The sequence below is a fragment of the Papio anubis genome, chromosome 11 (genome assembly GCF_008728515.1).
Source record: "Papio anubis isolate 15944 chromosome 11, Panubis1.0, whole genome shotgun sequence".
In the NCBI taxonomy this organism is placed as follows: domain Eukaryota; kingdom Metazoa; phylum Chordata; class Mammalia; order Primates; family Cercopithecidae; genus Papio; species Papio anubis.
Window position 1 is genome coordinate 64310677 of NC_044986.1, and position 18276 is coordinate 64328952.

At 38.9% G+C, this 18276-nt stretch overlaps 1 protein-coding gene across 11 annotated transcripts in view; it reads right to left on the bottom strand.

The window, feature by feature from the left end:
• HERC4 (HECT and RLD domain containing E3 ubiquitin protein ligase 4) overlaps positions 1-6715 on the bottom strand; it is a 149833-nt gene extending 143118 nt beyond the window's left edge. For 6 of the 11 annotated variants that reach the window (XM_003903874.4, XM_003903875.4, XM_009214831.3 and 3 more), the window contains exons 1-3: positions 6516-6715; positions 5020-5050; positions 4237-4540 (exon numbers count right to left, since the gene is read on the bottom strand). In XM_003903874.4, the coding sequence (XP_003903923.1) occupies positions 4237-4462 (226 nt within the window). In that variant the 5' untranslated portion in view covers positions 4463-4540; positions 5020-5050; positions 6516-6715. Of the gene's footprint in view, positions 1-1252; positions 1321-4236; positions 4541-5019; positions 5051-5857; positions 6183-6303; positions 6322-6515 lie in introns of those variants that run through there. The other 5 variants (XM_021943414.2, XM_021943416.2, XM_021943411.2 and 2 more) reach the window with 5 other exon arrangements.
• Between the last annotated feature and the right edge of the window lie 11561 nt (positions 6716-18276).

The following is an 18276-nucleotide window of genomic DNA, read 5'->3' on the forward strand; positions in this document are numbered from 1 at the left end:
AATAAAAAAACCCTTGGAATTACAATAAAACACTGATGGAAACCACCTTTCTCAAAGGTGAACAAATATTCTTCTACCTTCTAAATATAGCAAAGGAAAAGATTTGTAAGATTAAGGATAAAAATCACAAGATTTAGGATAAAAATGACAAAATTTAGGGTGGTCTCAAGATGTGCTAGCCAAGTGACCCTATTAGTCTCTTAATCTCTTTTAACCTCAGTGTCCTCGTCTATAAAATAGGGACCATGACACCTGCCTTAGCTACATACAACTGTTGTGAGAATTAAATGAAACACTCCATTTGAAAGAATGTTATAAAACACAAAAAACTATTTTTTAGATAACAGGGCTTGTTTTTAAACAGAACACCACTTTATTTATAAATTATGGTCACAAAACAGTTTAATATTGTTTCTAACATGAAACAAATGGAAATCAATGTGCAAAACATATAGTTAGGACCATGGTCACCAAATTATACCTATGATTAGATATACAGTAAGAAAAGGATCTTTTAAAGAAAAGTATACTTCCCATACTTAAAATCTTCAGAACTGAATTTGAAAGTCTAAAAAAACCAATTCATTTAAATGGACTGGTTTAGCACACTGAAGATTAAATAAATTTGTTAGCTATAAATTAAAAAATTGATACATTAACTTAAAAGTATTTTAAAGTTCTTATGAAGAAAAAAAACATGAAAGTGAAACAGACATTCACTTCTCTGGAAATAATTCAGAAAAAGCTAGTAGTGATAGAAAAGGACATACATATACAAGACAATACAGATGAAAATAAACATAATCTGCACCTTTAGTATAATAAAGGAATTCAGTTAAATCTTTCTATGTGGTTCCTAAAAAGTCCAGAACAGAAACACCGCTTTTCAATAGGCCACAGGTTAAATCTATTTATTACATTGTCAGGCCAACTCCTCCAGTAGGTTATTATGAATCTCAAGAATAATTTATCCTTAATAAGGCTACCTCTTTCTCTTTTATTCCTTATTAGTTATGGAATATGTATATTTATAAAGCCAATCTACATAAAGAAACAATTCTTAGTTCCGTCCATTCTATCTGCCCTCTGACACAAGTTTAAAGCTCTTGGGAAGTCGGCTGGGCATGGTGGCTCACGCCTGTAATCCCAGCACTCTGGGAGGCCAAGGCGGGCAGATCACGAGGTCAGGATATCGAGACCATCCTGGCTAACACGGTGAAACCCCGTCCCTACTAAAAATACAAAAAATTACCCGGGCATGGTGGCACGTGCCTATAGTCCCAGCAACTCGGGAGGCTGAGGCAGGATAATCGCTTGAACCTGGGAAGCAGAGGTTGCAGTGAGCAGAGATCATGCCACTACATTCCAGCCTGGGCAACAGAGTGAGACTCTGTCTCAAAACAAAACAAAACAAAACAAAACAAACAAACAAAAAACCTCTTGTGAAGTGAACTATGTTTATTATATGGTCCCAGAAATACAACCAACTTGCTCAATTACCAGAAGACTTTAAAATAAATAAGATCCAGCAACTTTTTATCTTTTAATCCAGTCCTCAAATTTACAAATTTAAAAAGGGGTTGGGGAAATGACACATTTAAATCATTAACGAATTATTCCAAATATAAATAACTTTAGTTAAAAAATTCTTAAAATTTAGTGAAAAATATTATTTAAAAAACATCTTAGCCCAGGAGCGGTGGCTCATGCTTGTAATTCAGCTCTTTGGGAGGCCAAGGCAGGCAGATCACCTGAGGTCAGGAGTTCAAGACTAGCCTGGCCAACATGGTAAAACCCCATCTCTACTAAAAATACGAAAAGTAGCCAGGCATGGTGGTGGGCGCCTGTAATCCCAGCTACTCGGGAGGCTGAAGCAGGAGAATTGCTTGAACCTGGGAGGCGGAGGTAGCCGTGAGCCAAGACGGCGCCATTGCACTCCAGCCTGGGCAACAAGAGCGAAACTCTGTCTCAAAAAAAAAAAAAAAAATCTTCAATCAAGGCTGAGATTAAAAGGTGAAGTTCCTATGAGAGCAACTACTACTTTTTGAAGTTCCTTCTCTTCCCTCTGAAACCTAGGTTCACTTCAATGTATCACTGAACCAGAACTTCTGATAATAAAAAGCTTTTCTCAGGATCAGCATCACCCTCCCTCTACAAAACTAAGCTATTTCAGCTCCAGACTTATTTCCTAGCTGTTTATGTGATCACCAATAGAATTAAATGTAAGCCTTCATTTTCTCCCAGAAATCTTACTTTAATTCTATCCCATAATATTTCCCATCATTTAAATTTCTTAGGCTCAAAGTACATAGCATATCATGTCTAATTTCTAATTCTCTCCAGTTGTTCATGTACACCTTAACTCCCAACCCAGACTCTAAATTTCTCAAAGACAAAGTTAATGCCTGTCACTTTTCTCTTCCATAGACTGTGGTGTAATCGGGACAACAATGAGGCAATCCTAAAGAGGTATCCCAAATTAGGGAAACTCACCACCCCAACTTTACATTACCAAATAATGTTTCCAGGTTGAATCAAGATGATATAGATGTCACAATGCAATCATCACAATGTCAACATGACCACAAAGAAGCCTATTCTAGCTAGTTAAGTTTCTCAGAATTTCATCTATATAGTTGGAAGCCGTTCCTGGCACTATAATCATTATACTATTAGTACACAGTATCTACCTCTAACACTTAAACATTTTAAACCTCAGTAGACATAAGTAACTATACTGGCAATTCCTATGTGCTGGCTTTTTACTTTCTACTTGCTTTACAGCCTTTCAGAAATTATTAAAGTAATACAGAGAGATGTTCAGTTATTTCTATGGGGCATGCTAAAGTACAAAGAACAGCAGCAGCCTCGGTACCATGAAAATCTCAACCTGAGGCAGCATTCCAAGTTAAGCAAAAATAGAAAAGGGCCCATTTGTCTCCGGAGCAGAGACAATCATCAAATGCATATCAGTAAATTACCATTCATTTCTATCAATATGACCACCTCAATGCCTGAGATTATGAAAATCTGGTAGGAATCCATAAAACGTTCTTAGACAGATAGAGTACAAGAAAGCTGCCATTTACTGAATTCTGCAAGAATTAAAAATCTATTTTACGAATGTCACTATCATTTATCCAATAAAAAATAAATTACAAATTAAGGCAGAAGAAAATACACTAAGACCTTAACCACAAAGAAAGGATGAAAACAATACAGTATTTGCAAGTCAGAAAAGTGAGATTTGGCATGGTCTTGAGATGATGTGAAGGATGAATCGTGCCTTAATTTAATGTCTGAATATCTCAGATTACATTAATCTCTCAAAAGTTGAGTAACAACAGAAACCACTTAAATAATAAACTGATAAAATAACTGCCATAGAAAATACTGAAGTGCCATTATTGTTACAGTTAAAAGAAACTGTTTAAGTCAGTATAGCTGCAGTCTCATCTGAATTTACCACCTGAAATCATTAACTTTTAGTTATCATAATTGAAAGCAAAACTCACATAACAATGATATTCCTAAATGTAGAAATATTTGATTTTAAAATACAATATCCAGGAAAACAGAACATGAAATGTGACCAAATTCCTCAAAATTCTCATTACCCTACAAATTATTTAATTTTGCTTGTACAACTATTACAAAATAGGACACTTCATAGTCACAAAATCTTGAATAGCTAGCAATGCTACAGAAAGTAAAAGATTAGAGGAATAAAAGATATTTCTAACTAAACCAAATAAAATTACATGTTTAAAATACTATGACAGAGGGATAAAAAGAATAAAAACATATTTTAGGCAAGCAAGTCAAAGTAAAAAGCTTTTCGTCTTGTTTTCTTCCCCCACTCCCAAGGTAAGGTAAACACAAAGTAAATTATGCATTTAAAATCTATCCACGGTGCCTGAACAGAATTTATTAAAGAGGACCTGCACACTACACATTCTCTACCAAAGACCTATATACGGCAGGCTGATTTTCTTTATTGTTTTATATTGTCATACAAAATAAGGTTTTATAATACTAGTCGTAAAAAAAAAAGAAACCACAACATAAAGTACTTAGAACCATACAAATATACAAATAGAATGGAAATACATAACTTCTACTTTGCTTTTAAAGTTTGATAAACATATAATTACAACTAGAGAAATTATATGATGATTCAAATTTAAAATGATATAATTATTAGAAATAGCAAATTTTAAAAACGTTTCAACTTACCTGGTTTCTTTCTGGATTTTTCATGACCTAGCTGTCCTAGATCATTACATCCACAAGTGTACACTGTTCCATCATCCAGAACAAATACAGTATGTCTGAGTCCACATCCTACATCTCGGACCTTTTTATTTATAAAGAAGTCACTTTTTCTGGGCTCTAGTACAATTTCTTCATCAATTCCACCCAAACCTAGCTGTCCAAAGGATGCATTGCCCCAGCACAACATGCTTGTAATTATTTTGGTCTTCCAGTTTCAATAAAAAATTCTCTTCTGAAACCCCGGAAAGTTGGAGGTACCCTATGTCTGAGGAAATAGAAAGAAGTTAATATGACTTCAAAGAAAAAAGGATGTATAATTGCTCTTTCAAGTGCTAGGCTACAATAATTGCTACATGGTAAACACTAAATTTACTTTATAACATGGTACATAAGTATCATTGTTTCAAAAACCAATCAGTTGTATTTTTTTTAATGTATCATACAGAAAGTTTTAGGGAAAATATGTCACTTTCTACGATCCTTTGCAAAATTTAAAACATATTAACTAGTTTTGACTTCTGGTTATCTTGTGATAGACTAAACTAATGGGAGTAAGTACCCTGATGAAATTAATCACAATTTTTTCTACTTTTTGCTTTAAATAATTTCAGTGGGAGCAAGAAATAAGACATCTTTTCACTGCCCAAGAAGCAAATATACACAGTGAAAAATTTAGCCAACTGCAGAAACATAACCTTGCAATCTCCCTCAAATCCTAGTATAATTAAGCCTTCTAATACCTACCTCCACATCAACAGAAAATGGAAGTTCTTATCTGTAACAGAAATAAAACCAACAATGGAAATTTAAAGCAATTTTCCACAATTTAAACGACTCTCCCAATTATTCTTAATAGGCCAGAGAGAAAATGAGGATTCTCTTACCAAACCACAATCTCAAATCACCTCCAAAGATCCCATTTTTCAAATCAAAATACTAACATTCCAACCTCACTAATTTTAAAACTAAATCAATTTGCATAATTATAATACAGAAAAAAACTCATGCAGTTTAAATATCAATTCTCTCCAAAATTCAACCTCTTTTATTACAATTGGTAACCGGGACTAAAAAACTCTCCCGTGAGCAATCTATATCTATCTGTACTTCTGAGACAATTATTTAAAGATTGGCGGGGGTTAATTGCAAATAACTCCAGCACTGCTGATTTTTCAAGAATAGGAATGGGGGCTGGGGCACTGATAGTCTGATGGCGAAATCTGTAGAACTTTCCAGCACATTGACTGAGTATTTCTTCACTTGTAAAGACACAAATAACAGAGTCCACTTCATCTATACATACGTAGATTTTTAAACACATCGCGTTACTAAATATCATAATTACAGGAAGTCAGCCTTATTCTGTAGTAGTCATGCACATTCCTACAGAGCCTGCGAAGTCTCAACCTCAATTTTCCTACGTTCCTGTTAGCAAGTGCCCAAGGTGTCCCATTCCACGACCCATCATCCTCTAACAAGTTTGATTTCATTCTTTCGGGGCATCAGAACTCTATAATTCCCAAGACTTCTGCATTGTCTTCCCATATTTAAAAAACAAAATAAGAGTAATACAGGAAAATACCCCGACTTCAGCGCGCGAGGTCTAACCACCCTTTTCTTTAAAGCACAGAGGCGTCCTCTCGCCAGCAACAGGTAGGGAAATGAGAAGCAGTTTAGTCCCGTCTTTCCCTGAACGTGCACCCAGATCAGCTCATGGGGACCGGGAAAGAGAAATCATCTGCACACACCCAACCTCGCGGCCGAGCAGACAACTACCGCAACCGGCCGCTCGCAACAGCCTCAGAGGCCGGCGGCCGAGGCTTGGCAGCCCGCGGCCTCAACCTGAGAGAAGCCCATCCCCAGGGAGGTGCGACATTCCAGCCCCGGGGCCAGGGAGCCACAACCCTGCCCTCGCCCCACGCCCCTCACCCCTAGGAAGCGCTGAGAAAGCGCCCTGTGCCGAGCCGGCCTGCATCCGCCCAGCCCGGCCTGCCCCTCCCTAACGCCGTCACACGCCCCCGAACCCACTGGGGCCACAACTCGCCCAGCCTTCAGGGCAGGGGAAGCCCAAGGTGACGGGGGGCGGCCCTTCCCCAGAGACCAAGGCAGCGCGGTCGCTGAAGCAGGTATCCGGCTCCTGGGACCCTCCTCCGTCAGCCAGTGGCGGTGATCACCAGGGCACCTCCGGCGTCTGTGCCGCTGCTCCGCTGCTCCCCTCCCCGGCCCCTGTGAAACTTTACCGGGTTCCTTAGAGAAAAGCGGACGCCACTGCTGTCCAGTCCAGAGACAGCCGTCAGCGACCCGGATGGAGCGGGCGGGGAAGAACAGGAGGCAAGCGGGGCGGAGAGCACTAGGGGTGGGGAGAGTTGGGGAAGAGACTGGGTAGGAGAAGGCAGAGGGGGAGGTGGCCACGCGAGGGAGGCGGGGGAGGGGCTGGCCGGAAGTGAACCGCAGAGCACGCGCGCGAGCCCGCCCACTTCCCGGCCCCCGCGCCTGCGCCGGAATACTCCCGGGGGCGCCTGGCCACAGGCGCCTGCGCAGTGTGCTGCTTTGCGTTGCTTTAAGAGGGAAAAGTCAAATACAGAAAACTGGAGTTTGCGAAGACAAACGAAGAAGGTATAAACTGTTTTTGAGAATGCTTCGGCGTGCACAGAGCCTTTTAATGAAGAAAATCACTTTGTTTTTTGGTTTGGTTGTCTTTGTGCTCATGGATGCTAGCTGGTCTTTTTATTATTTTACTCTCTCTTTTCCCAAGGAGATTTTAAGTAGCAGATGAAACATCACGATTATGAATATAAAGACTGGTGAAGAGTTATTTTATCCCATGGCCTCAACTGGAGCCAGTCTGAGGATGTCAGATGTATTGATAGCAATGGTTAAAGCTACTCGAACTAATAACACCACCAGTTCAGGTTCCTGTTACAGTGTTGGCTCCCATCACTTTCTACACTCCCCCTGAAAGATAGGCTTGAATTGCAGGGCCTCATTCTATCAGAGAAAATTACACATTTGGCTGCAGTCCCTGATTCATAAAAACGAAGTCTGGATCTCCTAGGCTAGCCTTAACTTCTTAAAAAGCAGGAGAACTTGAAACAAAGCACTTTTGAAATTCTAAGTTTGGCATTGCTAGAATGAATATTCAGTACCTAGAAGAAGTTCCACAAATAGGCCATCTTTCTTTTTCTTTTCTTATTTTTATTTATTTATTTTATTTATTTATTTTTTTGAGACAGAGTCTTGCTCTGTGCCCCAGGCTGGAGTGCAATGGCGCGGCGCAATCTTGGTTCACTGGAACTTTCACCTCAGCCTCCCGAGTAGCTGGGACAACGGACATGCGCCGCCACGCGCGGCTAATTTTTGTATTTTTAGTAGAGACAAGGTTTCGCCGTATTGGTCAGGCTGGTCTCAAACTCCTTACCTCAGGCAATCCACCTGCCTCGGCCTCCCAAAGTGCTGGGATTACAGGCGTGTGCCACCGCGCCTGGCCTGTTTCTTTATCTCTTGTTGAAAAACATGTTTTAGGTAAGAATTGTCTGTTCTAGAATATGTTTAAGTGTGTGTATTCGTGTCCTAGGCTTGCCATAATAAATTAAAACAGATTGAGAGGCTTAAAACAACAGAAATTTATTGTCTCACAGTTCTGAAGGCCAGAATTTCAAAATCAAGGTGAAAACAAGGTTAGTTCTCTCTTGGGGCCTCTGAGAGATAATCTTTTCCAGCCTTCTCCTCTAGCTTCTGATGGTTGCCAACAATCCTTGGCAATCCTTGTCGAAGCATCCCTCTTCACCTTGTTTTCACTGTGTGTCTGTGTCCAAATTTCCCTTTTATAAGGACACCAGATATCGGATTAGAGCCTACCCTGCCTGATCCATTATGACCTCATCTTAACGTTATTACATCTGCAAAGAACTCATTTCCAATTAAAGGTCACATTTGGCCGGGCGCAGTGGCTCACGCCTGTAATCCCAGCACTATGGGAGGCCGAGGTGGGCGGATCACCTGAGGTCGGGAGTTCGAGACCAGCCTGACTAACATGCAGAAACCCTGTCTCTACTGAAAAAATACAAAATTAGCCGGGCATGGTGGCGCATTCCTGTAATCCCAGCTCCTCAGGAGGCTGAGGCAGGAAAATCCCTTGAACCTGGGAGACGGAGGTTTTGCAGTGAGCCTAGAGCGCGCGATTGCACTTCAGCCTGGGCAACAAGAGCAAAACTCCATCTCAAAAAAAAAAAGTTCACATTCACAGGTACTGGAGGTTAGGACTTCAGCTTGTATTTTGAGGGATCAAATTTAACCCACAACAGTATGTTACAGAAATGAATGTAGAGGCCGGGCGCGGTGGCTCACGCCTGTAGTCCCAGCACTTTGGGAGGCCGAGGCGGGCAGATCACGAGGTCAGGAGATCGAGACCATCCTGGCTAACACGGTGAAACCCCGTCTGTACTAAAAATACAAAAAAATTAGCCGGGCTTGGTGGCAGGCGCCTGTAGTCCCAGCTACTCGGGAGGCTGAGGCAGGAGAATGGCGTGAACCTGGGAGGCGGAGCTTGCAGTGAGCCGAGATCGCGCCACTGCACTCCAGCTTGGGCGACAGAGCAAAACTCCGTCTCAAAAAGAAAACAAAAGAAAAAAGAAAAGAAATGAATGTAGAATGACAAAATGCTTAAGCAAGGAAAGCATAATTTCAACATTAGTATTGGTAGGAATGTTCACAAAAAATACTCATATTTTGAGTTTCATTACTCTTGTTGGCCTTCTTTTTTTTTTTTTTTTTTTTTGAGGTGGGGTCTTGCTCATCTCTGCTCACTGCAATCTACACCTCCCGGGCTCAACGGATCCTCTCACCTCAGCCTCCTGAGTAGCTGGGACTACAGACACATGCCACCACGCTCGGCTAATTTTTGTATTTTTTGTAGAGACAGGGTCTTGCCATGTTGCCTAGGCTAATCTACAACTCCTGGGCTCTAGTAATCTGCCCACCTTGGCCTCCCAGAGTGCTGGAACTACAGGTGTGAGCCACTGCTCCAGGCCTCTTGTAGGATTTTTGTTTGTGGTCTTTTACACTTTAGGGCTTGTTGCCTCAGTATATATCATTAAAAGGGAAGTTATGGAATTCAGGATCTTTAAGATATACATTTGATGCTACAATACATAAAAATTAAAATGTAAGCGACTTAATATAATAAAAGTGTATTTTTTAACCTTTTTAGCAGTCCAAATAAGTGTTCCTAATGAGTGAAAACTGATTTCCAGGGACCTGAGAAGATGAGGGAGGGTGAGCTTCTTAAAATCCTTGTCTGGGAAATGCCACATATCACTACTATACACAAAACAGAACTCCGCCCCTAGAAACAAAGGTGCTGGGAAACATAGTCCCTGAGTTCCCAAGTACTACTTCGTGCTGTGGAAGGGAGAGCATGAATTGGTGGACAGCTGTCTCTTCCACCTGGATGTGTATCTATCTGGAACATTTTTAAAGATCGATCTTGCTTGTAGAAAGTGGAATGGACATTTCTGCATGTTCCTTTTAACCTTATAAATCTGTGAAACTATGGTGCAAGATTTTAGAAAGTAGCATGTGATTATCTTTAAGATGAAACAAGTATAGGATCCTAGGGTTATTAGAATAATGTAAATTTGTTGTATAAATGCAGCATGAGATATTGGTGAGTATGATCTCTGGTGCTGGTTTATCTGAATTCAGAGCCTAAACCTATAAGCTTACCCCAGACCTCTGTCCTTCTATCCCCTCAAACACAGAGGCATTTGCTAATGATCCGTTTTACAGAATATTACATCTCAGCCATAATTTTTATAATTATGTTCATAATCCATATCGCACTGGGTTATTGTGAAGCCAGTAAAATGACACATACAGTGCCTTGTATGTGTCAAGAGATTTGTAAATGTTAGCTTTTACCATTACTAGTATTATTTCTCCTGAATTACTAGTAAGGGAATGCAGTCCATATGGCCAGAAAAAAAATAATTTTAATTCATAACAAGAGTAAAGTATTTTTTACCTATTTTTGTTAAAAAAAAATAATGCTCAGACTGTTGAGAGACATCTAAAAGTAGTATTCATTCTTCTTCCACTCTTTCTCTTTCTCCCTTCTTTCCAGCCATACTGCTCCTGCTGGATCTCACCTCATTTTTTTCATTCAGGTTTCTACTCATGTCACCTCTCCAGACTTCTCTGATCAACCTATTCAAAAAACCATCCCCTCTCTCCCTATCATCTTATCCTGCTTGCTTTTCCTTCATATCCATTATAGCAAACTGACATTTAATTATATAATTTATAAATATGTATTATGCTTATCATGTAAAAATATATATAACTGAGAAAATGGACAAGCAATTATATACAATCTGTTTATATGTTACTTAAATAGATATTTAACTTTACCTCCTCCGTTAGAATGAAAACTCATAAAGGCAATGATTTTGTCCGTTTTGCTCCGTGCTCTATCCCCCAGGATCTTGAACAGTTCCTGGCTCACAGCAAGTGCTAAAAATATACTTCTGAGGCTGGGTGCGGTGGGTCAGACCTATAATCCCAGCCCTTTGGGAGGCCGAGGTGGGCAGATTGCTTTGATCTCATGAGTTCGTGACCAGCCCAGCAACAATGATGAGATCGCGTCTCCATGAAAAAGACAGAAATTAGCTGGATGGTGTGGTGTGAACCTGTGGTCACAGCTACTCGGGGGGCTGAGGTGGGAGGATTGCTTGAGTCAAGGAGACAGGGGTTGCAGTGAGTGGAGATTGTGCCACTGCACTCCAGCCTGGGCAACAGAGTAAGAGATCCTATCTCAAAAAAAAAAAAAAAAAAAAAAAACTTCTTGAATTAATTAATTAATAGTGCTGGCAGCATTGTAAATTATCACAACCTTTTAACAAATAAATTTGGCAATATATTTCAAGAGCCAGTAAATTTCATTTAATAATAGTTCGTAATAATGGCAATATTTATTGTGAGACATTGCCCTAAACCATTTACCTGTACGATATTACTTCTGGATTCTGTCCTAAAGAAATACAAGATGCATTCAACAAATGTTTATTGAGCACCTGCTATGTTACACCTCCCAATTCTAGCAGGATAGATAAAAACATGAGGGTGGGTGAATGAAAGTATGAATAAGATTTTTATTGTAGTGTTATTTCCCATAGCAAAAATTAAAAGCAGCCAGCCAGGCGCAGTGGCCCATGCATGTATTCCTAGCACTTTGAGAGGCCCAGGCAGGCAGGTCACCTGAGGTCAGGAGTTCAAGACCAGCCTGGCAAACATGGTGAAACCCCATCTCTACTAAAAATGCAAATATTAGCTGGGCTTGGTGGTGCGCACCTGTAATCCCAACTACTCTGGAGGCTGAGGCGGGAAAATCGCTTGAACCCAGGAGGCAGAGGATACAGTGAGCCAAATTCACACCATTGCACTCCAGCCTGGGTGACGAGAATGAAACTCCATCTCAAAAAACAAAAAATATAAAATAAAAAAATTAAAAGCAGCCTAAATTCCATATTAAAACAAAAAACTAAAAAATAAAAAAATAAAAGCAACCTAAGTTCCAACATGGAAAAATAGGTATTGATATGTGGCTGGTAAAATTACAATTTGACAAACTGTGTTGCTGCAAAATTTACATGATACGATCATAAGGTTCTTTTAAAAGTAGAGTACAAAATTGTATGTTTCTTGCTTGTAGCCATGTTTTTAAAAGATGGAAAAGAAACATACCAAAATACTACAAATTGTGTTAGAGTGTTGAAATTTGAAGCAATTGTTTTCTCTATTTTCCAGATTTCTATAAATATTCACCTTATGGCTTAAAAAGTTGTGGATAAGAGAAATCTTACTTGCTTCAAAAACAAAAGAGGTTGAAAGTGTAAATATGCATAATTATATTCTTAATCTAAAAGTAAATATAGAACTTCAAATGAATCAAATTTTCCTTTTATTTGCAATGTATGTATTCACATTTATGTATAGTTTAAGTCAAGGTTGTAATTCTATGAAATTTTTAAAATATTGAGTGTTAAGAGGATCTTATGAGTTATATACTGAATTATTTGACTCCTTTAAGTGAATTTGAAGTTTCTGTTTTGCTAAGCATTGCTTTTAGAGGTGTCAGACATTTTAGAACTGTATACATGGGAATGCCAATTTGAGTTCATTTGTGCCACTAAAAGATTACCCCTCAGTTTTCTTTTGATCCTTGTGTTTAATTTCCTAGAGCTGCTGTAACAAAGTACCATAAACTCAGTGACTTAAAACAACAGTTTATTCTCTCATGGTTTTGGAGGTGAGAATTCTAAAATCAAGGTGTTAGGAGTGCTACATTCCCTCCAAAGGCTTTAGGAAGAATCCTTCCTTGCCTTTTCTAGCTTTTGGTGGCTCCCGTCATTCCTTGGCTTGTGGCAGTATAATTCCAATCTCAACCTCTATCTTCACATGGCCTCCTTCCTTGCCTCTGTGATCTCTCCTTTCTTTCCTCTTTCCTTTCCCTTTTAAGAATACCAGTCATTGAATTTAGGGCCCACCTAATCTAGATCTATAACTTATTTACATCTCTAGAACCATAATGATGACATCTGCAAAGATATTACAGTCATGCGTCCCTTAATGATGGGATATTTTCTAAAAAATGCATTGTTAGGCAATTTTGTCATTGTGTAAACAACATAGAGTGGACTTACACAAACCTAGATGGTGTAGCCTGCTAAACACCTAGGTTATATGGTATGGCCTATTGCTCTTTGGCTACAAACCTGTACAGCATATTACTATACTGAGTGCCACAGGCAACTGTAACATAATTGTATCATACACTAAGTGTTTGTGTATCTAAACATAGAAAAGGTACAATAAAAATACCCTATTATAATCTTACGGGACTACACTAGCCTATATGTGGTCTGTTGTTGACTGACATATCATTATGCAGTGCATGACTGTATTTTTGAAATAAAGCCACATTTTGAAGTTTCAGATGGACATGAATTTTGGGGGAGCTCTATTCAACCCACTGCAATCCGTTATCAATAAGTCATAACTGTTCTATTATCTTGATTTTCTATAAACTTAATGTGACTTGCACCTACCTCTCAGTTACCCTAAAGAAAAACTGGTGATTTATGTGGTAACATCTATTTTGAAAACATTATTTCAGAAGAGATAAAGACCAACATTATCTATGTACCTTCTGCCTACAGATAATCTCATTAGCCTGGGATTCTGGACATCTGCTAAGTGCATGTTCATTTTCCTCTCCTTGACACCACAGTTCTTCCTGCCCTAAAGTCTATTTTCCCATTCACCTTTTCATTGTTCTTGAACATCTTATAGTTCTTTCTTGCTTTCTTCTATCTGCATATTAGAGGCTGTGGACATAGCCCAAATAAACTTATGGTTTCATGGATTTTAGACAGGACCACTTGACTCAGCAAACGTTTGTGGAGTACTTACATGGGACAAGGAACTCTGTTAGGTTCTGGGCAACACAAAGGGAGATAAAATAATATCTTGTCTTCAAGGAACTTTCTAGTCAATGAGACACAAAAAACAAAAAATTATAATATAGTGAAGTAAGCTTTAATAAGGATGTGTGGAAGTGTAGTCCTTTTATTGTTAACTTTGAAGATACATGATGGTATTGTCTAAAAATGTTTTTCACTAACTGTAACCAAATCACAGATTCCACTTTGAGTGGGCAACTGGAAAAGCCTCCTCTAGTCATTTTTACTCACTCTTGCTTTCCAAGGTTTAAAAAGCAAACCTTCATTCAGTCGAGCACAACCATGCCTTGTTTAGTTCCTCAGTGAGTACCTCCGTGTAGAGAGTTCCCTTCTTTCCATCCTTTTTCTTAAGGGTTCCATGGTCATCCCTTCTCCTGGGCCTTTGGCTTAGCATTATGGCGTTAGCCTGAAACATACATACATAAGGCATCAAATCTTTTACCAGATTCATTAAACAAGTATTTACTGAGCACCTCCCTCCCAATTCTATTAGAAAGATAGACAAAAACAAGTGGGTGGGCAGGTAAAAGTACTTCAAATTGTAATGAATATAAATAAGGGGCAGACATGGAGAATAACAGAGTGAATCCTTCAAGTAGAATGGGTAAGGAAGGCCTCAGTAGAGGAGTTTTGCAATTAAAACTGAAAATAAAGGAAGAGAAGGATCAAGTCCTAAAACATTCTAGGTGGAGGGAGCAAAACGAAGCCCTTGATGCAGGAAAGAACTGGACATTTTCCAGGAACTGAACAAAAATTAGCGTAGAAAAAAAACCAGGGATACTAGATAAGTTCAGAGATAGGCAGAAGATGGATCAGACGGTCAGAGGCTAGATCAAGTAGGGCACGTTAAGAAGTTTGCTTTTATTCCAAGTACTGCTCAAGAGTTGTAAGCCGGAAGAGCGGGTAGTGACCAAAATAATTCTTGTGCTACTGAACTGGACAGGATTGCTGGATTGGAGGAGAGAGAAGATGGAGAAAATCAGATTACTGAGGAAGCTTTTGCAATAATCCACGTGGGAGATAATAATGGCAGGGACTGTAGTAGTGATGGAGATGAAGAGGTAGATTCATAAGAAACTTCGGGGATAGGATTAACAGGATTGTGACATGGGGTATGTGGGGATCAGAACACATGAGAAATGTTGGGCCACTGGTAGTTTTCTGACTTGAGCAACTAGGTGAACAGAAATGACATTTACAAAATTGAGGATGACTGTTGAGGGAAGTAAAGGGGGACAGGTTTTGACTAGGAAGAAGCAAGTGTTCTGTTTTGACCTTAGGTTTGAGAAATTAAGAGTGAGTTTCTATATTAGCTTGCTGGGGCTGCCATAATAAAATCCGCAGATTGAATGGCTTGAACACCAGAAAGTTATTTTCTTACAGTTCTGGAGTCCAACATCAAGATGTCAGCAGGTTTGGTTTCTTCTGTGGCCTCTCTCCTTGGCTTGTAGATGGCCACTTCCTCACTGTGTGTTCATGTTTTCCTCCATTGGTCTGTGTGGTCCCTGTGTCCTAGACGTCTCTTCTTATAAAGTCATATTGGATTAGGTCCCACCCATATGACCTCATTTTACCTTATTACCTCGTTAAAGAACCTAACTCCAAATACAGTCACATTCTGAGGTACTGGGGTTAAGACTTTAACATATGAATTCAGGGGTGGCAGATTGAGGGGTGTAACACAATTCAGTCCATAGCCATTTCTTTTTTTCTTCTGAATTACATTATAAAAAAGTCCTTTTGTGGCTGGGCGCAGCAGCTCACACCTGTAATCCCAGCACTTTGGGAGGCCAAAGCAGTTGAATCATCTGAGGTCAGGAGTTTGAGACCAGCCTGGCCAACACGGTGAAACCTCATCTCTACTAAAAATAGAAAAATTAGCTTGGCATGGTGACGGGTGCCTGTAATCACAGCTACTTGGGAGGCTGATGCAGAATTGCTTGAAGCTGGGAGGCGGAGGTTGCAGTGAGCTGAGATTATGCCACTGCACTCCAGCCTGGGCGACAGAGAGATTCTGTCTCAAAAAAAAAAAAAAAGTCATTTTTCTGTTATCTTAGGTAAGTATGAGCCTGTTCCAAAAAAGCATAAGATGGGAGAAATAACTCACTCCTGCCACATAAATGAGACAGCAGAGAGGAAAATTTGGCCCTTCTTTCTAATGGATGCAAGCAAAATAATTTTATTGAGAATATTGTATGTCACAGAATATGCCACTTAATCTACACATGAAGAATAGTAATTCCAGGTTATTTACTATAGGACTCCTCTACTTTCACCTTCACAATTATCCCAACCTCCATTCTGGTTCCAAATTTACATTCTGGCTTCAATTCCTTTCTCAGTATCCCAGTGTGAAATAGTAGTACTGTTTGCATCATAATACCAGAAATATTTTTAAAATGTTCTCCTTTTATAACTCTGTATGATTTCTTTATGTTTGTTTTCCATCACCTGATTATAGGAATTCAAAATTCAAATGGCATTCAAACAGGCATAAATGTGAAAAATCACATGTAATGTAGCCCTTCACCAGTATGTGGGGATGTGTTCATACATTTGAAATTATAGTGCGATTATTTCAGTTACTACTTTTTCTTAACAGAGAAAGCTCTCAAACCACCCTGCTTTTTGTGGCAGTAAAAAAATAAAATTTGTGTTTAGAATCAAAGACTTAACTGCATGATAGGCTGTGCTTTAAAATTAGCTTTAAACCACAGCAATCCTAAAATGAGGATTCTGTGAATTCCAGTTAATAGTCAGCATCACCAAAGTAATACAATATGAAAGTGTAGAACCTATACTTATATGATTCCTTTAAATCTATGTGTCTTAAAGAAAACAGAGCATAGCAATAGCAGAGACTAGCAAAGAAGAAGGAATCTCAACTATTAGAGCTTATAAGTCATACTTTTGAGTAGCAAACTGAACTATTTTTTTGCTACTGATTTTGAAGGGTCTTATAAAGATATTTGAGGTTGAAAGTTCTAATATAACTGTCAGAAATATAAATTGGGGATGAATATGTATATTTTTATATTGCATGCCTCACTTCCCTTAAATAAAATTAAGACTAAAACTGATAGTAACTACAGATCTGTGTCAAATTAATAGTACTGCTGCTTTGGATAACAATTAGCCAGAGCATGGATATCTTCATCTATTGAATCCCTTATTAGTAACTTTCAAAGTAATGTTATAAAAGACAAAGCCTTGCTAAGCATCTTATTTGATTATCACTTTTATAATGGGAACTGACAGTGCATTTCAGATTCTTAACCAAGCATTACAATTTTTATGAAAGCAGCATGGAGAACTACAAAAGTAAGAAGATGAAAAAGCTTTTTAACCCTCCCTGCCCCGAATTTCCTTAAGTTTAGTGTACTTCTTATGTTAATAGAACTAATTATTGGTTTCCTTTAGCATACAGATAACTTTTATGCACAGTGATGGCAAATTTAAAAAAAAAACTCTATTGCTACTTGTGCTTCTTTCAGAAAAATGAAAGATTGTCCTGATAGTTGGCATCCAGAAATAAATAAAACACCACAATTTTTATGGACAGATTTTCATTAGAGTTTGAAAAATGTTCCTATAATCTCAATGTAAAATCTGATAGCCTGACAGCACAGTTAAGCAGTAGTGACTAGGAAGGACAGAGTGTTCCTAGAAGACAAATTATAGTTGCCACCTCCACACTGCCTAAATAGAGTTTAACCATATTGAAATGACAGAAATATTTGCCCAAGAAAAATGCCATGCAATTCAAGCTGCTGTTTTACCTATTTTTTTTTAAGCCAAACAAAAATTACTCTTTGTAAACATAGGATCTTAAGAAGTGAATTGAAGTGTTGTGTGCTGTTCACTTCCAACAAACAACTTCATCTATTCAATCTTTAAAAGGAAGCATTATCCAGCAAGCTAACTTCCAAAGAGCAGCTTTCAAACTGCTCCCATTCACAAGCTCTGGTAGTGTTGACAATAAAATAGAAACCCTGAGGAATGGTTAATGTCAGAATTGTACTTAATGTTGAAACATCTTTGTTTATTTTTAAAGGACTGTATAATCAGAGAATATAATTATGTATTGAATTAATCTATGATAAGGGTGAAATATCTTGTCATCCTTCTCTAAGTCAGTTACAAACAGACTAGAGAAGATTTTTTTTTTTTTAAGTGTAAAACTATTCAGTTTTAAATTTGCTTAGTATGGGGAACTCCCATTTAAAAAAAAATTAGGCTGGGCACGGTAGCTCATGCCTGTAATTCCAGCACTTTGGGAGGCTGAGGTGGGTGGATTGCTTGAGGTCAGAAGTTTGAGACCATCCCGGCCTACATGGTGAAACCTCGTCTCTACTTTAAAAATACAAAAAAATTAGCTGGGCTAATTAGCTGTGGTGGTGGGCGCCTGTAATCTCAGCTAATCGGGAGGCTGAGGCAGGAGTATTGCTCCAACTCGGGAGGCTTAGGCAGGAGTATTGCTCCA